Source organism: Geotrypetes seraphini, chromosome 16 (genome assembly GCF_902459505.1).
Source record: "Geotrypetes seraphini chromosome 16, aGeoSer1.1, whole genome shotgun sequence".
Classification (NCBI taxonomy): domain Eukaryota; kingdom Metazoa; phylum Chordata; class Amphibia; order Gymnophiona; family Dermophiidae; genus Geotrypetes; species Geotrypetes seraphini.
The window spans coordinates 47,831,498-47,853,707 of record NC_047099.1 but is presented as its reverse complement, the minus strand read 5'-3'; the positions used below and the strand labels follow the sequence as shown (position 1 = coordinate 47,853,707).

At 45.7% G+C, this 22,210-nt stretch overlaps 1 protein-coding gene across 4 annotated transcripts in view; it reads right to left on the bottom strand.

Moving 5' to 3' along the window:
- COL5A3 (collagen type V alpha 3 chain) overlaps positions 1 to 22,210 on the bottom strand; it is a 93,719-nt gene that overhangs the window by 32,869 nt on the left and 38,640 nt on the right. For all 4 annotated transcript variants that reach the window (XM_033924511.1, XM_033924512.1, XM_033924514.1 and 1 more), the window contains 22 exons: positions 20,940 to 20,990; positions 20,767 to 20,808; positions 19,717 to 19,779; positions 18,664 to 18,738; positions 17,439 to 17,525; positions 17,204 to 17,260; positions 13,729 to 13,782; positions 13,464 to 13,517; positions 12,646 to 12,699; positions 12,478 to 12,531; positions 8,733 to 8,786; positions 8,422 to 8,466; positions 7,865 to 7,918; positions 7,715 to 7,759; positions 7,287 to 7,340; positions 6,377 to 6,421; positions 4,098 to 4,151; positions 3,930 to 3,974; positions 2,422 to 2,475; positions 1,203 to 1,247; positions 892 to 945; positions 141 to 248 (listed from right to left, as the gene is read on the bottom strand). In XM_033924511.1, the coding sequence (XP_033780402.1) occupies positions 141 to 248; positions 892 to 945; positions 1,203 to 1,247; positions 2,422 to 2,475; positions 3,930 to 3,974; positions 4,098 to 4,151; positions 6,377 to 6,421; positions 7,287 to 7,340; positions 7,715 to 7,759; positions 7,865 to 7,918; positions 8,422 to 8,466; positions 8,733 to 8,786; positions 12,478 to 12,531; positions 12,646 to 12,699; positions 13,464 to 13,517; positions 13,729 to 13,782; positions 17,204 to 17,260; positions 17,439 to 17,525; positions 18,664 to 18,738; positions 19,717 to 19,779; positions 20,767 to 20,808; positions 20,940 to 20,990 (1,248 nt within the window). The remainder of the gene's footprint in view (positions 1 to 140; positions 249 to 891; positions 946 to 1,202; positions 1,248 to 2,421; positions 2,476 to 3,929; positions 3,975 to 4,097; positions 4,152 to 6,376; positions 6,422 to 7,286; positions 7,341 to 7,714; positions 7,760 to 7,864; positions 7,919 to 8,421; positions 8,467 to 8,732; positions 8,787 to 12,477; positions 12,532 to 12,645; positions 12,700 to 13,463; positions 13,518 to 13,728; positions 13,783 to 17,203; positions 17,261 to 17,438; positions 17,526 to 18,663; positions 18,739 to 19,716; positions 19,780 to 20,766; positions 20,809 to 20,939; positions 20,991 to 22,210) is intronic.

Below are 22,210 nucleotides of genomic sequence, written 5' to 3'. Positions count from 1 at the left end.
TTGCCTCATAAATAAATGTGACTGTTGGGCAGGTCTTTATCTGCCGTCATCTACTATGTTACCATTTATAAATTTATTTTCCTATGTGCTAAATCTGAAAGCAGATACACTAGCCCCACACCTAATAATATTCTTCATACCTTCTCTCCTGGCAGGCCTGAGCCTCCACTTTCCCCCACGAGGCCAGCTTGTCCCTTCAGTCCTTCTGGTCCATCTTCTCCCCGGGGGCCCAAGGGACCGAGGTCACCCTGAGAACAAGAGGGGAGAAAAGTTAAGGCCTCGGGTAGCCTCTCGCTGCCAAAGGAAGTTCTGCCCCTTCACATGCTCCCATGTTGGCACAGCAGTGGTGCTCCTTTCCTCCCCTTACTATGCCACTGGGGCCAGGGCATGTTCACCTGGTTAATGGAAAACAGGAATGTCTTTCTTTTATATATATATATATATATATATATACTCTTCACTCCAGCATACAGAACTTTAGGAAACTTTTTATAGCAATTATCCCTACCAGTCTGAGACACACAGCTCAGGAAAAGAAAGGAAACAGCCTGAGCTATGCTCTGGGCTTTCTCACTGCAGGAGCTGACTGCATAAGAGGGGCAGGCAGAGCTCCGAACAAGATAATTCATCCGGTAACAATACCCCTGGCCCAGAGAGCTTACACAGAACATGAGAGCAAAGGGAGGTTAGGTCAAGTGCTCAGACGGGGGAGGTTAAATGACCTTGCTGAAGGTCATGTCAGGATAAATGGCGATAGGGAACCTGGTGGTTTTAACCCTGCGATGAGACATGAAGCCACAGGGATGCAGCTGATGCTGGAGAAGCCCTTTCTCTGCTGGTATCTTTACTCAGACGGTCAGGGGGAGAGGAAGGCTCCAGTGCGGGACTTACCCTGTCTCCTTTTGCGCCCATGTCGCCTTTAAATCCTGAAAAACCATCTTCACCCTGCAACAAGTGAGTTCATCAGGGTCAGCATGTTTTTATTCCCACCACCCCTGAGGAACAGCATAGAGTAGGCCAATGAGGTGGGATGGGTACATCAGCCAGTAGGAGGAGTTTGGAGAAGTTGGACATGTACAATGAGTCCCTGATGAGAGCCAATGAGAAGAGCTAAGAGAAGCTGCCCTAAACCTCCTCCTGAAAAATCTCACCTCCTTGGCAGCTCTGCCTGAAGCACTGGTGCAACATCCTCCGTCTCTTACCTTCTCTCCTTTGCTCCCCTTCAGACCTCTCACTCCATAGGTGCCCTGTGGGGGATGGGGGGAGGGGAAGGAGAAATGAGGAAACACCGAAGTCAGAAGCTGAAGGTCTCGGGCTGTGTCACTTAGAAAGGAGAGAGGGAAATGCTAGAATTGGGCTATGGGTCAATGGCCATCCAAGAAAACCCGGACATGTCCTCTTTTTAGGGGACTGTGCGGGTGACAGATGCATTTTCAAAACCCAGCACTTTGTCCAGGTTTTGGAAGGCCCCGAGCTCAAGGCCATGTCTGGCGGGACTCCGAGCATACATGGATGTGACATGGATGTATACATGGATGTATACATGGATGTATACATGGATGTGACATGGATGTATACATGTAGCGCATCCACGCATGCTCGGAGGCGTTCCAAACGTGGTCCGTACTCAGGGAAGGAGAAAAGACAAGGTTTGTGTGGGGGCGGGTTGGGCCTTACGTCCTCTTTTTCTTCAACAAATCTGGTAACTCTAAACAGGGCCAGATAAGGAGACATGACTGTGTGGTGAAATAGATATCATAGGGACTCCCCCCCCCCGCCCCACGCACCTTCCCCAGTTCAAAAGACAGCAGCCTTGGACAGGTGGCGTGAGGTAGATGAGAAGGGAAGTGCTGGATATTTGTATTATCATTTTGAGATATAATAATAATAATAATAATAACTTTATTTCTTCTATACCACCATAATCTTATGACTTCTAGGTGGTTCAAAGTGAAGAGAGCTGGACAGTCAGTGAATTACAGATTACAATTAGTAAAATACAATACGATACAATACAGTTAGTACAGTACACGTATTTTTCAAGTTATCAGCATGGAGTTAATCGTTTAGAACTGGTAACTGATTAGGAGATAAATCTTTCCGAAATGCGACGTAGGTCAGCCTAGTTCTGTTGATGGAGTCGCCTAGGCCAGGTCTGCTGTTTGCTAGCTTGAGACTTCAAAGTTCTGTCCATAAAGGACCTGTATTTGCAATCAGTGATCCTTGGGTAGGCCAAAAGATTGGAGTTTCTGGTTGTCCTACTGGGAATGTGTAGCTCAAAATGTGGTAAGAGATAGGTAGGGGCCCTTCCCCACACCAGTTTAAAGCATAAGCAAGAGAACTTGAACATTATTTGCGCCTCCATTGGTAACCAGTGTAGCAGTTTGTAGTAGGGGCTAACATAAGCAGAGGCACACCTACCTTCACTCCACGAGGCCCTGGGTAGCCAATTGGGCCTGCAGCTCCTAGAAGCCCCTTAAAGACAAAAAACAACCTTAATCTCCTTTAACTTATGTGGCTCAGAAAGTACCCAACAGCAGGATCAACAGTGGACCAACTCTGTCCCACTCTCAGTTTCCACCACCATGTCCTAAATCAGGGACCCAGTGATGTCATAGGCCCTCACCAGCGAATCAGGAGTGGCCAATGTCACACCAGGCCCCATGACATCAAAGCCCCTGACCCAGCCCATCAACATAATACAGGGGCTTTCAATCCAGTCGGGTCTTCAATGAATATGCGTGAGACAAATTTGCATACAAAGGAGGCAGGGCATGCAAATTCTTTGTGGGGCATCCTGAAAACCCGACTGGATTGGGTTGAGAACCCCTGATATAATAATGTCTCTCAGGTACGTCTTTTATATTTATTTATTTAAAAATTTATAAACTGTATATTACCCATACGGTTTATAAAATGTTAAATAAAACATACATATTTCAATTGTTACAAATCACCATACTTTAGAAAGCAGTCAGCAATCACAGAAGACATTTTCAGTTCCGTTCTAAATATAAAATCTCAACACAAGAAAGCATGATTTATCATCATTTATTTATTGCTGTGAATTTATTAGCTGCCTTTTTCACTTATTTTTATTTTAAAATGCATTACCCGCAGCATCCTGCAACTCTGCGCGGGGAACAATGAAACATACAGAATAAAAATCAGAACATACAATCGCAAAAACAACAGAAACAATCATTAAATGAAAAAAAGAATGACTTTCAAGGAAAAGCTGGCTTAAACTAAATTGTCTTCACATATTTCCTAGTGGAAGTTCCTCTAACCTCAACAGGCAACGCATTCCACACAGAAGCACCCTGGATCGATATCATGGAGCACCGAAAAGTCAAATGGGTCACAGATTTCAGTGGCGGAATTTCAAGCAACATTTGGCCCTCAGAACGCAATGATCGTGTTGGATGGTATGTACGGAATAACACAACAGGCCCACCGTCCCGTAATACCATAGAGATCAAACGTAACACTTTAAATCCAATGCAAGATGAAATAGACAATGCAAATCACGGAAAATAGGCATAACGTGGTGAGATTTGGAACCATACATAATGGTCCGTGCAATGGCAAACGGTTTACAATACATTGAATAATAATCAGGTTCTATTAACTGTTGTCCCTATCTGTCCTGACAGACTCACAGTCTAGGTCAGTGGTTCTTAAAGCCAGTCAGGTTTTCAAGTTATCCCTAATGAATATGCATGAGAGAAATTTGCATGCCTACTTTATAAGCAAATCTCACTCATGCATATTCATTAGGAATGTCTTATAAACCCTACTGGCTGGAGGTCCCCCAGGACAGGCTTAAGAACCACTGGTCTAGGTTGTACCTATGCTACCCCCCCCCTCCCCCCCATCTCTAGGACAGAGGAGTTGATCATCAAAACATTTCCAGCTTTGATTCTTACCTGGTTTCCTTTCTCACCCGCTGGTCCTTCTCTACCGGGGTGGCCCTAAAAAATACAGGAAAACCGGTTATAGTGGATTAATTACATGTGGAAGTGAATTTTTAATATGTAAATTCCTGTGGTTGGCTAGACCACTTATGATAGGCTATTTGTCGCTAAGGAACTTACCATGGGTCCATCAGCTCCTGAGAGACCTGGCAGGCCCCGCTTGCCTGGGGGACCCTGTAGAGGAAGACGGAACATGTTAAATGCATACAGGATCCCTGGTGCCAAGAGGATGGCCATAATGCAGTGGGGTAACCTGCAGCAGTGACAACCCAGTTGCCATCCAACCCATCACAGTAAGGAAACCCTGGTGGTATCCACCACGGAGCAGCAGATGTGACCATAAAGACCAGTGGTGCTACTTTAAAGGATTAATGAAGAGCATAGGGGAGGAGGGTCTACATGGGGAGTTCCACATAGGAATTAAGGTGTGCATCTACCCAAAATGGTCAGCTGGCTGCTGGAAAGATTGACTCCGCCATTTGGTTTCTTTAATCTATTGTCCTCTAATGCAAAAAAGACTAATATTTTTGACAGCTTGACCTGGCTCCTGTTGGTCTCCTTGCCCCAAACAGATCCTCTTTGAATCTGAAGATTGAAAGTTGTTCAAGATTTGAACTGGGTTCTAGCTTGGATATATCTATAAGGTTCTAGCTTATATGTGTCTAGAAGGTTCTAGCTTGGGTGTGTCTACAAGGTTCTAGCTTGGGTGTGTCTACAGCAGGGGTCTCAAAGCCCCTCCTTGAGGGCCGCAATCCAGTCGGGTTTTCAGGATTTCCCCAATGAATATGCATGAGATCTATGTGCATGCACTGCTTTCAATGCATATTCATTGGGGAAATCCTGAAAACCCGACTGGATTGCGGCCCTCAAGGAGGGAGTTTGAGATCCCTGGTCTACAAGGTTCTAGCTTGGATGCATCAGGGTTACTGCCATGCTGTGTCAAAGTTCTGTATAGGCTGAATCAGTGGTGTAGCGAGGGTAGAAGGTGCCCCCTCCAGCGCCCTCCTCTCCATGCTCCCCCTCCCCTTCTACACCCCTCCACCCACGCTACACTCACGCTCTCACTTCCCCTGTACCTCTTTAAATCTTCGCCAATGCGAGCAACTTTTCCGGACTGCTGCTCGCGCTGGCATTGTCTTTCCTCTGATGTCACTTCCTGGTAGAGAATGACACGATGACAAAATTCATCACCATTCCCGTCCCCGCGGATAACCACGGGAAATAAACCCATGTCATTTTCTAGTGTCTATTTCATCCTCTCTCCTTCTACACCAGCATTATTCAAAGCAAAGCTTGCGGGTCAGTGGTTGTGGCCATTCATACTCTGATTCTTCCCTCTTTCCTTAAAGAATGACATGAAGATGGTTTCCCACGGTTATCTGCGGGGACGGGGACGGTGATGAATTTTGTCACCGTGTCATTCTCTACTTCCTGGCCCCATGACCCAGAAGCGATTTCAGAGGGGAACCAGGCTGGAGAAGTTGCGCATGGTGGTGAAGATTTAAAGAGGTACTGCGGGAGGGAAGGAGGGCACAAGCATGGCATGGGGGAGGGGCAGAGAGGTGCCTGCGCCCCCACCAAGATCAGCGTCTGGGGTGATCCGCCCCTCCCCCCTTCCTACACCACTGGACTGTATCTGAGTTATGAATCTATTTAAGATCCTAAGTCACATGTGTTTGGAGTCCTCTCATGAGATAAGTCTCACTTTGTTTTACTAGTATGTGGATCTGTCTGAGATGCAAATGAGATTCTCTCCAGACAGATGTACTAGTGTACTGGAATTCTCAGCATGACACCAGAGTTGGGTTCTCTGACTACAAAAAAAAAAAGCTAAAGAGGTTAGGGCTCTTCAGCATGAAGAAGAGATGGCTGAACAGAGATCTGAGAGAGGTCTACACAATCCTGAAGAGGATGGCCTGGGTGAATCAGGTGAAAGGATGCTCCAAGAAGCTAAGAAGCAGCAATTCACTGTCGCTGGGGAATGTGGACAAGCTCCTGCCAGACAGGTCCAGTCATGCAGATGCGGAAATCACCATTGCCTCATCCCACCGAATCTGCCAGGTTCTTCCATGTGACATTGATTGGCCACTGTCCGAGACAGGATGCTAAGCTTGGTGGCCCACGATCTGACCTAGCACGGCAGGTTTTAGGGTTTCCTGTGGTAGGGTGGTTGTCGCGAATGGTTGGGGTTCTCTCTCAGCACTCTGGATTCAAGTCCTTTATGTCCTTTGCAGCTTGGCTTCTTTGGGGAGCTGCACATTGAGAAAGTTTCCACTGTTCATGTCTACCCATCCCACCCTTGCTGTCTCCATCGCACTGCTCACATTTCAGCTGATCCCTGACCATCCAACATCTGGTATAGAAAAGTTTGTGAAAGTTCTCTTGGATTAAGGACTTACTTTTTCACCAGGCATCCCGATGGGCCCCTGAGGGCCAAGGAGACCCTGGAAATGAGAAGAACAAAAATCAGATACCAATAGGTCTTCAGATATCCTGCCACAGGAAATTTCCTACTGCCCTACACCTCAAACATTAACTTCCAACATGTAACAAGAAGTTCCCAGACCTTGGAAAAAAAGACCAATGAGAAATATGAAAGGTTTAGATAGTCTGATCTATGAGAGAAAAAAAAATTGAAGAATTTTGGATTGTTCTGTCTGAAGAAGAAAAGAGATGACTCAATAGTAGCCTTCAAATAAATAAAGGAGTTTTATGAATAGGGTGGAGACTAAGGGCTCCTTTTACGAAGCTGCGTTAGGGCATTAACGCGTGGTATTACGCGGGCTAGATGCTAATGCCAGCATTGAGCTGGTGTTAGTTCTAGCCGTGTAGCGCACGGTAATATCCTGCATGCGCTAAAAACGCTAGCGCACCTTAGTAAAAGGAGCCCTAAGCACCCCCCTCTTCTTCAGGCACAGGGGTAGACATTGTTCCAAGGGTCAAACATTAGGTATAACTCTCTAGGTGTGAGGCCAGCTGAGTGCTGGATCAAGTTACCCACTTTCCACTAAAAGCTAGACACGTCCATTTGAGATATTTAAGATTCAGTAGATCCTACATGGAGGGAACAAATGGACTTAATGATCTCGTAATCCCTTCTAGTTCTATCTTTCTATGACTGTAAATAACTTCCCAAAGTCCTTTCCATCCTTATCTTTTTACAAATCTAGAGGTCTTTTTCAGCCCTATTTTTCTCTGATTCAACGACATTATCCTATGTTTTATCTCCATGCATTTCTTTAGAGCTTATCCATAAGCAACAAAGCTTAAAGGAAAAGCAGACTGTGTAGGAGTCAAGAGAGCACTTACCTGAGGTCCTGGGTTCCCTTGCTGGCCCGGAGCCCCTGGTTCTCCTTGAATACCCTGCAACACAAGCAACAAGCATTTTACTTTATAACAAAAATCATGAGGGATCTTCCAACAGAACCATTATGCAGAAGGTCAAAGACGAGGTATCAATAGCTGCTCTTCCTCCAGTTAGGAAAGGTTAGGAAGGAAGGTGGACAGTTGGACCTTGCTTCATCTTCTAGGCCCAACAGATGCCCATCTTCAGTTTTTTGGGAGGACAAAGAGCTTTCAGAAAATCAGACTTCTAGCTTTTCTACTCCTTCTAGACTGGGTTTCACCACAGCAGATTCAGTAGCCAGTTATCGATCCAACCCAGCCTACTGAGACTTATTGCAGTCAAACAAGGAGGAAAGGACCAGGAAGAAGGACTAAACAGACAAATATCTTACCAAGTTCCCCTTCTGACCAGGAGAGCCATCCAGGCCACCAACTCCCTGTGCAAAGGACAGAAATGGAAACCAACAGAGAAGTTGGATTTCAATGGAGTCAAAATGTGAAGGAAATTTTAGATGGGGCGGGGAGAGATGTTTTTTTCATACCGGCTGTCCTGGAGGGCCAGGAGATCCTCTTGAGCCAATCAGACCCCGTGATCCCTGGAAAGAAAGAACATTTATAAAGAAAACAAATCTATAGAGAGATTCAAATAACAGATGGCACGGTTTGGAACATAGAGCCTGTAGATTCAGAGATGCTAATTTCAAGAACGTGATGAAAATTTGTTTATTTCAGAAGGCCTTTGAGCAATAGTAACATGGACCCCCCCTTCACCCTTCTTGTTCCTCCCGTTCTCCCTTCTCTCTCTCTTCTGAACCTTCTCCTACTGGTCTACTGTTTAGTGGATGAATTTCACCACTAGATATGCACATCAACTCCACCTTCGTCCCACTCAGTGCATTACTCAAGCAACTACCTCAAGGAACTACTACTACTATTTATCACTTATATAGTGCTGAAAGGTGTACGCAGCACTGTACAATTTGACATTTAATGGGGCGGTCCCTGCTTGAAGGAACTTACAATCTAATCTGGACAGTCAGACATGACATATAGGGTTGTGGATGCAGAACCCAAGGAATGACACAGAAGGGTAACTTACAGGTTCTCCAGGTGAGCCTCTTGGTCCTGGGGGGCCTTCAGAACCCTGAAATGGATAATCAGCTCCATTATTTCAGCCCTGATGAGATGAAATTTCAAAAGCCACCAGCAGGTCCACACTATCTCCTTTTTCTCTCCCTCCCCCTCCATTTCATGGCTTGTTCATCCTCTCCTTCAGTTCCTGGGTCTTCTCACCATCCACCCCATCTGCCGCTGTGAGAAGATGCCCCATTAAATTAATATGTTTTCATTTCAAAGCCCAGATCCGTGGGTCCCATTGAATTGATGGTGGGGGGGGGGGGAATCCTTTACCTTTTCTCCATTTGCACCCGTCGAGCCCATGGATCCTTGTTTCCCACCTTCTCCCTATGGTAGAACAGAAAAAGAAGCAATTAACCTGCTGCTAATGGTGTCTAGCTTTCTTTAGTGATGCTTCATTAATAGTATTCGTGAGGTGTAGCTGAAGGATGCGAATGCATTCAGTGACGACTTACCTGGGGCTGGTGTGATCCTGCTATGAGGAATCAGGGTGCTGGGTAGCACAACTGGATGACAGATCTGCCTCTGGAGACCCCTAGGCACAGGTCACAGATAAGTATGAACCTGGCAATTTTAATCTTCATCAAATCACTAAGCAGCTTGGTCAGTGAGGAAACTGAGGATGTGGGGAGCAGCCCAGTACTAGAATGGCAGGGGATGCTCAGGAAGGAGCGAGGTGCATTGGCAGAGCTGTGTATACACATGAGGGTTTTAGAATTGAAATAGCAGGGGTTTTAAGGGCAGGAATGAGGTGCAACAGCAAAACTGTGTGTGGGGGGAGGGGAAGGGCAGAGCTCTGTGTAAAGCCTTCTGTATAATGGATTATTTACCTATATCGAATGCTCCTCCACAACTACCAGACCACATCTCATCACTATGAATCTTCCGTTAAAATATTAGGCATGACTTTAGATTCATGGTTGGCATTTGAGCCTCATATCATCAGTTATTTGTAAGTTGTGTTGGTGCTTTGAGTCGTATAAGATTAAGTTGGCATTATATAGACAAACCGTCAATGCGTAAAATTAATTCATGCACTAATCCTGACTAGATTTGATTACGGGAACTCTTTGTTCATTGGTCAAACCGTAGAAAAGAAGAGGGATTCAAAGTACAAACCACAAAGGTACACAAAATAAAGCACAAAGAGCCTTCAAGTTCCAGGTAATCTTGCTTTAATGATGGACCCAAAATGGGCCGTGTTTCAGTGTCTCCACCTGCATCAGGGGTCAGAACATAAGAAAATAAGAATTGCCGCTGCTGGGTCAGACCAGTGGTCCATCGTGGCCAGCAGTCCGCTCACGCAGCGGCCCTCTGGTCAAAGACCAGCGCCCTAACTGAGACTAGCCTTACCTGCGTACGTTCTGGTTCAGCAGGAACTTGTCCAACTTTGTATTGAATCCCTGGAGGGTGTTTTCCCCTATGACAGACTCTGGAAGAGCGTTCTAGTTTTCCACCACTCTCTGGGTAAAGAAGAACTTCCTTACATTCGTACGGAATCTATCCTTTTTCAACTTTAGAGAGTGCCCTCTCGTTCTCCCTACCTTGGAGAGGCTGAACAACCTGTCCTTATCTACTAAGTCCATTCCCTTCAGTACCTTGAATGTTTCAATCATGTCCCTTCTCAATCTCCTCTGTTCGAGGGAGAAAAGGCCCAGTTTCTCTAATCTTTCACTGTACGGCAACTCCTCCAGTCCCTTAACCATCTTAGTCGCTCTTCTCTGGACCCTTTCGAGTAGTACCATGCCCTTCTTTATGTACGGTGACCAGTGCTGGACGCAGTACTCCAGGTGAGGGCGCACCATGGCCCAGTACAGTGGCATGATAACCTTCTCTGATCTGTTCATGATCCCCTTCTTAATCATTCCTAGAAGGTCTTGTAATTCAGTGTAAAGGATCAAAATACTCAATGAACAAAATTTTTGCCTGCTACAGGGAAACTGGAACAAGATGGACTGTTATAGATTCCTACACAGACGCAACATGCCAGCAGAATCCTTCACCTCAGTTGCAGATTCAGAACATGATTCTCACCTCTTCACCAGGCCGGCCACTATAATTGATTCCTGGGACAGCCACTGTAACTGATTCAATTACAGTGGCCGGCCCAGGGAAGAGGTGAGAGTCATGTTCATATTGCGTGAAATATAAGATGGCTTTGGAACATTTTCTTTTGACAACCTCGAAAAGGGATAACAGAATGCTAGGAATGATTAAGAAGGGGATCACGAACAGATCTGAAAAGGTTATCATGGCGTTGGCCATGGTACGCCCTCACCTGGAATACTGCGTCCAACACTGGTCGCCATACATGAAAAAGGACATAGTACTACTCGAAAGGGTCCAGAGAAGAGTGACAAAAATGGTTAAGGGACTGGGGGAGTTGCCGTACAATGGGCCTCTTCTCCCTTGAAAAGAGAAGACTGATAGGGGACATGATCGAAACATTCAAGATAATGAAGGGAATTGACTTAGTAGAGAAAGAGAGACTGTTCACCCTCTCCAAGGTGAAGAGAACGAGAGGGCACTCGCTAAGTTAGAAGGGAAAAAATTCCGTACACACGTAAGGAAGTTCTTCACCCAGAGAGTGGTAGAAATCTGGAATGCTCTTCCGGAAACTGTTATAGGGGAAAGTACCCTTCAGGGATTCAAGACAAGATTGGATAAGTTCCTACTGGAACAGAACATACGCAAGTAAGGCTAGACTCAAATAGGGCACTGGTCTTTGACCTAAGGGACTGTTGGGCACGATAGATCACTGGTCTGACTCAGCAGAGGCAAATCTTATGTTCTTATTAGCTAATTTACTCTTCTGATTCAGCCATTGGGATCTCAGATCCAGAACATTTGGTGATCCCTCTCTCTCATGGGCCAGATTGGATTCCACAAGTGAATCAACCTTCTTTTATTTGGCCCCTATGCTATGGACTGTCTCCTACAATTCCTCCGGCTAGAAGCCCATCTAGATCATTTTATGAAAGGTTACAAACCTAATGTTTTACACTAAGGGCTCTTGATGAGTTGATATGAGATTGAGTTGTGTGTCTTTTGGTTTTATGTTGTTTAGGGGTTGCATGAGTATTAATTGAGCTTAAATGTAAATGTAATGGCTTCTAGCTATTACTGTAGGTCTAGCATCATCGTCGACTCTTCTCTTTCCTTCAATGACCACCTCAACTCCCTGGTAAAATCATGCTTTTTCAGCCTCCACATGCTGAGTAAAGTGAGCTCCTGCTTCCGCCAACAACACTTTGCCGTCCTTGTTCAATCCATCATCTTTCCAAACTAGATTACTGCAATTCCATCTACCTTAGTCTAACAAAAAAGAGTCTTCATAGACTTCAACTAATTCAGAGCACCGCGGCCAAGCTGATCTTCGCAAAACGTAAATTTGACCATGTCTCTCCACTTTTGTCCAAACTCCACTGGCTCCCAATAATCGCCAGGGTTCATTTTAAATGCTCCTGCCTAGCTTTTAAAATCCTACACGGCATCCTCCCTCCTCTAATCCCTCTATCTTGGAACTCCCCGAGTCCCGACAATACCAGGCCCACCCAAAAACTTAAACTTTCCTTCCCCTCACTAAAAGGTATCCTCTATGCGGGAAAATTGGGAAAATCTCTCTTTTTCAGAATTACAGGGCTTTGGAATAACCTTACTACCCCACTGCAGACTCAGGTCTCCTTCCAACTATTCCGTAAGCATCTGAAAACCAGTCTTTTCACAAAAATGTAACGCTCTCCTCCCCCCCTATTCTCAATCCACCAAACTCAATGTGCTATTCTCTTCCTTTATTAAACTTTTGTCAACCGTGCCGAGCTCTATATTCATGGAGAGGATGCGGTATATAAACTTAAGATTTAGTTTAGTTTAGTAACTGAAGCACTATTGCAAACCACTTCAGTTGGAACGACATAGCAAATGCATTAAGAAATAAATAAACTAAAGACTTCATCATACGACACGAAGAAGTATCCAGAAAACTGTGCAAATTTCAGGAGGACAGCAGCTGCCTCACCTTGTTCCCCTTTTCTCCAGGCAGTCCGGGTAAGCCATCAAACCCTCGGTCACCCTGTTGGGACATAAAGCCATTATTTTCTCCACAGTCCTAACGAGGCGCATCGATGTCTCTGTGGCCAGCATTAAACCAGTCCATTGAAAGTTATGAATAAGCAGGCAGACTGACCTTTGGTCCAGTGTCTCCAGGTAGTCCCCTGGCTCCATCGGCACCAGCACGACCCTTAAAATAGAAGGGAGGGGAAGAGAAGACAAGTCAGAGAGGGCCTCATGCTCACACACTCCACATGCTGCATAACAATGGTCCTTCCAAGGTGCAAGACAGTTCACCATCAGTGATACAACAATATCACAGACAGAACCCCAACGGTCATAACTGTTCCATGTTACTGAAACCGTAATACTGAGGCAGCAATGTGGATAAGAGACAGAGGAACCAAGGCTGCAATTTGCCAGCAGAACCTCATGGGGCAGAGCTGGGGATTGGAACTGAAATACCACCGGGATTTGTTTTGTCCTTCTCAGGTGTGTAGCTGTCTGGAAATACAGGGAGAGCAGGCGGTCTCTAAGCCCACTTGAGTTGGAGAGGCAGGAACAGTCTGGTTTCAGGTTTATTTAAAATCTGATAATATCGCCTATGAAACCTCTAAGCGAAGTACATGATAAAAACAGTCATTATAGTACAGCTTAAAATCTAGACAAAAATGGACAAGGACTAACTTGATACAAAAGGGACTGAGATTCAATAATTATGGGGGAAAAAAATCCATAGCCTCATTTGACGTCAAATCGAAGTACATGATAAAAACAGTCATTATAGTACAGCTTAAAATCTAGACAGAATTGGACAAGGACTAACTTGATACAAAAGGGACTGAGATAGAACTACAATAATTATAGGGGAAAAAAATCCATAGCCTCATTTGATGTCAAATCTTAAGGCTCTTATTCTTTAGAAAAAGTTGTACAAAGATCTCTGGTGCTCACCCGTCTCCCTCTTTTCCCTGGAAAGCCAAGCAGGCCCTGCACTCCATGGGGACCCTATAACAAGAAAGAGGGGGTGGGGGGCAGGAAGCAGATAAAGATAGGAGAGAGACAATATTTAGGCCACAGGAAGACATTAGTCTAGAGACAGGGTGTGTGTGTGGGGGGGGGGGGCGGTTATGGAGGTTGATGGATGGGTGAGTGAGTGGGAGTGTTGGAGTGCGCTTACACACTGAACAGTGCTATCCAATCATTTCACAGAACTTACCTGGGGTCCTACATCCCCCACTTCTCCTTTTAGACCTGGATTCCCCGGAGGGCCCTAAATACAAAGACAGAAAATGGAAACCGTCATTGGAGAATAGCTGGGAACAGTGACCTTCATGCTCTGTTCAGACTCGGTGTGGCTTACAACACTCTCCTCCGTAGCCCTGTTTCCCACCGGCAGCGTATAGCTGTGACAGAGCAGCTTCTGGTGCCAGTCTAGTCTGCGGTTGGCATCCATGTGTCCCAGTAGGGCACATGCTTAACTGGCTTCAAGAAGATTTTTTTAAAAAGGGTTCATTTCGGAAGCAAATTCACCCCAAGGGTCAGAGCCAGGAATGGAACCCTGAACAGTCATTCCTAAGCCTCTGGTGGGGGAGAGAAGCAGGTGGAGGTTTTTTCCTATTAGAAATGGGCTGATTGCCACAACATGCCTAAACAAGCAGAACCACCCCCCCAAAAAAAAAACAAAAAAATAATTGTTATTTTGCCAGTTGCTGGTAAAAGTGAGCAGTCTTTGGAAACGGGGTGCAATGTTTCAGCAGAGGGTACACTCTTTCCCAAAAGTGGAACCACATAAACCTTATCAGGAAAATAAATAGCACGCATTCTTTTCACATGGTAAGCGCTATTTTCAGAAACTGCGCACTATTACACTGCACAACAATTTTTTGGTTAAGTCTTGATTCCTGAAAAGTTTTTGGTGATTATGACAGGTACCAACTTGGTATGCTCAAATATGGTTTTGGTTTTACTGCATCACGTAAGAACTATGAGAAATAGACATTTTTATGTTTACTGACAATAAAATATATAGTCAAGTTTACGTTTCGCACAAGCGACTAAATGAAACAGAATTAAAAGTGTTTTGCTCCCGAGTTTCTTTTATATTCAGTGTCTGGTGCATCACGTTGTAGCATCCAACAATAGTCGGCAAGCATTGACGGATTCCAATTGCCCTGGTATCGTTTCTCCATCGTAGCTATGTCTTGATGAAACCTTTCACCGTGCTCGTCACTCACAGCACCGAGATTTGCGGGGAAGAAGTCCAAGTGTGAATGGAGGAAATGAATCTTGAGTGACATATTGCACTTCATTCTCTTGTATGCTTTGAGAAGTTTGTCTACCAGCTGAATGTAGTTTGGGGCTCTGTAATTGCCCAGAAAATTGTCAACAACGTCTTTCCAGCCAATTTTTTCCGGCCCAACTAACAGATCTTCAAATCGCTTGTCACTCATAACATGTCTGATCTGGGGGCCAACAAAAATACCCTCTTTGATCTTGGCATCAGTTATTCTTGGGAACATCTGTCTTAAATAACGAAAACCTTCCCCTTCCTTGTTCATTGCTTTCACAAAATTCTTCATGAGTCCCAGTTTAATGTGAAGAGGAGGCAAAAATATCTTTGTCAGGTCAACAAGCGATTCATGTGCTACATTTTTCTGTCCTGGAACTAACTTTTTACGGAGTGGCCAGTTCTTTCTAGAATAGTGCGACTCTCTGTCTCGGCTGTCCCATTCGCAGATGAAACAGCAGTACTTTGTATAGCCAAGCTGCAGTCCTAGTAACAGAGCAACGACTTTGAGGTCTCCACAGATATTCCAGTTATACCTGGTATACTGGACATACTTTAGTAACATTTCCATATTCTCATATGTTTCTTTCATATGTGCTGCATAGCCAACAGGTACTGAAGGATAAACGTTGCCATTGTGCAACAGAACAGCTTTCAGGCTTAACATTGACGAATCAATGAAAAGACGCCACTCTTCCGGGTTGTGATCACAACCAAAGACCGAGAACAATCCTTCAATGTCACAACAGAAACAGAGACTGTCGACTTGTGCAAAAAATTTGGTTATATCATGATGCCGGTCTCGAAACACAGAAATTTTCGTACCTGGTGATAGCAAACACCATTCCTGCAGTCTCGAACCTAGCAGCTCAGCTTTTGCTTTTGACAGACCCAAATCTCTGACCAAATCGTTCAATTTGGACTGTGTTATCAGATGTGGATCGCCTGATGAGGATGGTTCAAAATCCGGGTCAATGTCACTGTTAGAACCCTGCACTGCAGTTTCTTCATCTGGTTCGTCTAAGGTCCAATCCTCTGGTGGTTTCGGAACTGGAAGACTGTCATCATGTGGCATGGGTCTCATTGCTGAAGGCAGATTAGGATATTCAATTGACTTCTTGTTTTTGGCAGAGAAACCAGACACATTAGTCAAACAGAAATAACAGTCCGTCACATGGTCTTTCTGTTCTCGCCATATCATCGGAACAGCAAATGGCATCGTCTTTCGAGTACCTCTGAGCCAGGCTCTCAGACTAACAGCACATGTCGCACAGCAAATGTGAGGCGCCCATTGCTTGTCTTGATCACCTATTTTGCAGCCAAAATACAGATGATAGGCTTTCTTTACAAGGGCAGTCATCGAACGTCTCTGAGGCGTAAGTGTATATTCCCCACAGATATAGCAGAATGTGTCGCGGCTGTTACGACACCGACGAGACATATTGCCCGACACCAAAACGTCTATAGCATCAAGCTTACTTACTGTTATATTGCTACAGCTACTATACTACTATACTTTACTATACTGATACTATATACACACACGGACTATCTATATTAACCAAATGAGCAGGATCGGTGTATGGAAGCCACCATTATAGCATGGTGAGACAGCGCAAGCTCGTTCAGACCTGCCCAGACATGCCCAGGATGTCATCTTCCATAAAACAGCTTCCAACCTGGCTAGATTTTATGCATGGACATACCCAGGCGGCACAAACCGTTGTTGATAAGACACTTATGGGAGAAAAAATTGTTTGCATCCAAATATAAGAAAAAATCACGACAAAATTGAAGATTTCTCTGAAATGGTACGTGATGGGTAATTTTTGATGTAATATTCATGATCAGCACCCAAAATTCTATAAGAAACACCCAGCAGTGTTCAGGAAGCAAAAACTTTGTTGTGCAGTGTTATTGGAAACAGACAAAATGTCCAAATGAAAATTAACAACCCCCCCCCTTACAAAACCATAGTGCGGTTTTTAGCACCAGCCGTGGTGGTAACAGCTCCAACGCTCATAGAATTTCTTTGAGCATCAGAACTGTTACTGCCTCAGCCAGCACTAAAAACTGCGCTATGATTTTTTTTTTAAGGGGGGGGGGGAGTGATGGAAATGAAAATTCCCATCAATGACCTGGGAGACAACTTAAAAATGAAAACTTCCTGGCTGCTCATTCCCTAATTCATATTAAATTACTCAGATTTATAAGCCAGACCTCTTTTTAAAATAGGCCTGATCACCCCCATTTTCCCGTTCACCTCCATGAAATGCTCTTCCGCTGGCATGCCAACTGTGGGAAAATGGACTCTTGTAGGAAGAATGGACTGGGAGACTGTAAGCCAAGCTCTAGTTGGGTTGGGTGTGCTGAGAAAGTAGGGATAAGTAGTATCCGCACTTACCAGAGACCCAGCTCTCCCCGTCATACCCGTGGGGCCTGGAGGACCTTTCATCGCAAGCTAGAAACATGAAAAATGGACACGTTACTATTACCTAAGCACCGGAAGTATTATTTAGCACACGTATTAGTTTTCAGGATATCACATTCTCAGTGTCTTTCACTAGAACATCCGTCTGTTCATCTGATGGTGGACAGAGTCCCTGGACCCAGGCCCCATGTTGGGCTTCAGCTCTTACCTTGGCCTGCTGAAGGATGGACTGGGCCTGGGCCTCCTGAAAGGAGACTATGGGGCCCTTCTGAGAATCGCCACCTCCAAACTGGAACTATTGTGTGAGATGAGGTAGGAGGAAGAGAGAGAAAAGAGAATTAGCACTATGAAAGAAACGCAATCTAATACAGGGAGAGCTTCTTTATTCAGACTAGTAGGTGTTATATTTCCAAGCAACGAGAGAAGTTATGGGTGTGCGAGTCAGAGTCCCTTAGAATAAAAGTGAGTTCTCTTAAAAAAAAAAAAACCAGTTGAAATGGTCTGTGTATTTATAGGTGTATGTCTGATAAATTTTGCAGGCTAAGCAAAGCAAAAACCAAAGGCATTGATAGAATTGGTTTTAGAGACACCTTGTGATGTCATCATCGCCACATCCTGACACAGACAGATACACCTTCCTGCTGTTTCTTCAGGTTTGCCACAGCTCAGGGGCCTTGAAACACTGCATAATTAGGGATGTAATTTCTGCTAGCTTTTCACGTATTATTAACTTAATTTTCAGGTAATTTAAGCCTTAAATTTAACTTTTAATCTTCAAAACACATTTACCGAGTCTCCAATTCCCTCAAGAAAGGGTCTCGCATCATTAGGGCCTCAGCATTAATTTTTGAGGCCTAGTTAAACCAGAGAGAGAAGGAGTGTGGCATGAAGGCCCATGGGATGCCTCCTACTGGCATACACCACTTTATGTGGCTCCCTGATGGCCCACAAAGCCTGTCTTATGGGGGTGAGTAGGAGAAGAGAGGCAAGGAAGGTTATATTTCCAATTTACATCACTTTAATCTTTGTAAAGGTGAAACAGTGGTAGAGGAAGTGAACTAGGAGAACCAATGTTACTTGGTGTTTTTTTAAAAATCCATTCTAAGCAACGTCACAGGGTAATTGAATGAGGAAGTTATGAGCATATCTGACTTTGCTCTGTACACACATGCCAGCTAGACATGCCGAAAGGCAGTGAGTTGATGAAAAACATTGCTAGAACTGATATGGTGGACACATGTTCTCACTGCATATCCATGCCACAGAATTACAGAATTACTTGTCAGAGGCCATAATCCCCTGTAAGTCTGTCCTGAGTGACGTCCAGCGCTCAGCATAAGCCTGGAGCAGAGGATGGAGGGAAAGGTACCCTCCAATACCTCAAAGGATGTCTGGATTTGTGCGGACCTCCACCACCACCTGCTAGAACTTACCGGTAACATGATCATGTTTCCTGGAGGACCTCGAATCCCGTCAGCTCCTGGGAGACCGTACCGTCCTGGGGGACCCTAGAAGTAGTAGCAGAAAGAGAAGGAAAAGATTGGGGTGGCGAGAGGTAGGGTGGAAAGGTAAAGGAGAGGGAAATGGAGGCAAAAGGTGAGGAGAGAAGTGAAAGAAGTCCACAGAAAATGGAGGCGAGAAAGGAAAAAGAGTGTGGTGAGAGAGATGGGGGCAAGAATAGGTAGAGGGAAAGAGGAAAGGACAGGTAGAAAGCATGGATTTGGAAGAGCATGTGATAGAGGGGAGAGAGGGAGATGGAGAGAAGAGAGGGGAAAGATGGGAATTTGTAATCAGACACCTTCAGATATAGCATGGATTAGGAAAAGATTTACAAGTGTGACCCCCGATTCCTGCTAACATCTGCAATCCAGGGCATAGCCATTTCTAAGGGTAAGGGGGGGGGTCACAGAGCCGGGGAGTCATTTTATGGCCACTTAGTTTATAATAAAAGAGGGGCAGGAAGGAAGGGGGAAATATGAATGGGAAAAGGACAGCAGCACCTTAGTGAATCCATACAAACAGAAATTTGGCCTATCTGAAGAAGATCCAAATGGACGTTCCCCCCCCCCCCCCCCTCATGGCCTCCAGAACGTGCCTCACAGCCCTGCTGCAGAAAGTCACCTCACAGGTTAATTCAATGCTCATAGCCCATCTAGTCCTTAGCCTCTACTGTTAGGTCTTATAGCAGGCATTGGTGATGGATGGAATGGGGGGGGGGGGGGGGGGGACAGAGCTATCAGTCCACTGCTAAGCACCCACCACACACAGCAAGGCTATGCAGAGGTCCTGGGGGTTTCTTAAAGGTAATCAGTCTTATAGACTAAGGGAAGAGGGGGAAGATGCTGATGAAAACAGCAGGAAGAGAGGAGGGGGGGGGGGTAATTCCTGGATGTGCTAGATAAGATGAGGTTCAGTGAACACAGGCCATGAATCAGACAGGGGGGTCATGCCCCAGAATGCAATGTGTCTCAAGCTTCAGTTCTTACCCTCTCGCCAGGATCTCCGGGGACACCGGGTGGGCCCATAACGCCAGGAGGTCCTGGTTCACCCTGTAACCAAAAAGCAACAGATTAAGGCAAAGGGGCACACAGACCAGAATTTCTCGCCTGCGACTGTCAGCGCACTGCATAAACTCTCATAATCGGTGGCGAAGCGAGGGTGAACGGTGGCTGCCTTCCACCCAGAGGTCAGGGGATCAAAGTTGACTTGTGCATGGCGGCTGTTAACACTAGGAAACAATGGCCATTTGGAGGGGATATTCCTGTCATTTCAGGTTAGAAACAATATGAAATAACAGTCTCGTGTTCCACCAAGTGACCTTGCCAGGCGCCCTTGAAACCTCATGTTCTCCATGAAACAGCACTGGGCGAACAGGTGAGCCATCTTTAAATAACAGCTGCCCTGGTTGAAAACCTAATCCTTCCTGTCTTGGAGTCCCCAAAGGCATGAAATTTCTCCAGATTCTTGAACATCTCTGCATGGACCAGAGAATGGCTGCAGGGCATTCACTTTGAGCTTTGAAAGACGCATCTGATTTATTACACAGCTGGTGGGATAAAAGGGTTATCACCTCATATGTTTGGTTTTATACGAGTATCAACTTTTACTTTTATGTATTCAAATGGAGTAGCAGGTCTGCCATGACACAGCTGCAGTTCCAAGCTGTGGTCACTTGGAGGCAACAGAGGGCATTCCATGGTAAAAAACGTACGGTATTTGTCCGTCATGTAATATTTCCTGGGCAGTGATATAGTACACAGATTTTTCAAAAAGAAACAAAATATGACTTCTCAGAAAAGGCAGAAAGAGAAGTTGAGAAGGGGATGGAATTACCAGAGACTTCAGTAACATGCAGAGTCCAGAGGAACTGAAAACACTTGGGGGAAGATTCCTATTAGCTGGCAATTTAATGGGTGGTAAACCTGCCCCAACCCGGTTTCCATTTTCCTCAGAAATATAACACCAGCGCTAACTCCTCCAAAACTCATCTCTTCTTTTGTTCTTAGGCCTCAGAGTGTAATATAGTGTTTTCTTACTGGGTATCCTGGAGGTCCCGGGAGTCCCTCAAACACTGTCCCCTATAATGAGAAAGACATGAAGGTGTGAGAGCTTCCTTGTCAGCCTGTCCTTCCCAGGCCAGCCTCCCAACCCTCCCTGCAGAGACCCCAGCCGTCTACATCCAGAGTGCCGAGTTCTTGACCATACTTACCGGATCAATGAAAGCGGGCTCTCCTTTCTCTCCCTTCTCAGGATGCGTGGCCTGAAATGCAATACCAAGGCACCGAGTGAACAGGGCTTTGGAAGCAGTGCATGCTGGGACAGGAGTAGCAATGGCATAGTTGTCGACACCATTATTGGAATGGGCGCCAACCTTCCTTTTCTCTTCGGTCTCTGTTCCCTATCTTTTATTCCTCTGCCTCTGCTCTCCTCCACTCCTTTCTCTAACTTCTCCTGCTCGGTTCAATCAATGGTTGCCCAGATGTTTTCTGGATGTACAAGAACAGAAACCACCGTCACAAGCCCAGGAGGAGAAAGGAAACTCTGGACAGGCTTTGAAATGCAGTCAATTCAGATTTTCTTTCCGCCTGGTCAGAAGGGTAAAGGCAGTGGGGAAGGGGGAGGGAATGGAGAGAAGTACGCAATAAAGAGAGGAGTTAAAGAATGGAAGGCACGTGGGGATGGGACAGAGCGTTAATAGAGTGGAGAGAGTCTTGGCATGGAGACAGCGGCGTAGCGAGGATGAGAGGCGTCCAGGGTGGTGGTGCCCTTCCCCTACCCTCTTCTCCACCCCCACCCCATCCGCTCATTCCCCACTCCCTCCTGTCATACACGCGTGCTGCTTCCCTTCCCTGTACGTCTAACGTTTCCAGTGCGAGCAAAAACCCCAACCTGCTGCTCGCGCCAGCATCGGTTCTTCCTGTGATGTCACTTCCTAGGTGCGGGTCCAGGAAGTGACATCAGAGGAAGAGCCAATACTGGCACGAGCAGCAGGAAGGGGTTGCTGTTCGTGCCGTGAATGTTATAGAGGTATGAGGGAAGGGAAGGGGCATGCATGCATGGGGGGGGGACGGGACAGGGAAGGAGCAGAGAGGAGGATAGGTGCCAGTGCCCCCACCAAGAAGATGCCAGGGGCAGACCGCCTCTCCCCCTTCCTATGCCACTGCATGGAGAGAAGTTAGGAGGCTGGTGAGAGTAGAAAGGGAATGGAGAAACGTCATGGGACAGAGTGAGAAGAGCAGGGGGAATGGAAGGGACGGAGAGGAAGGCGAACTCCAGAGAGTTTGTCCCAAGGAATGCAAAAAGACCCCCAGATGCAAAGAAGTTTCAGAAAGCCAGAGAAAAGTGGCATCGCCAGCTGGACACCAGGTTAGGTGGGTCCTACAGTCCCTATGTGTTCCGTGATTTTTGATGTTTCTTTGTCTGTAAGAGAACTTTAGACTGAAGCAAATAAGGAGCCTCCACAATTCTCAGAGGATCGAG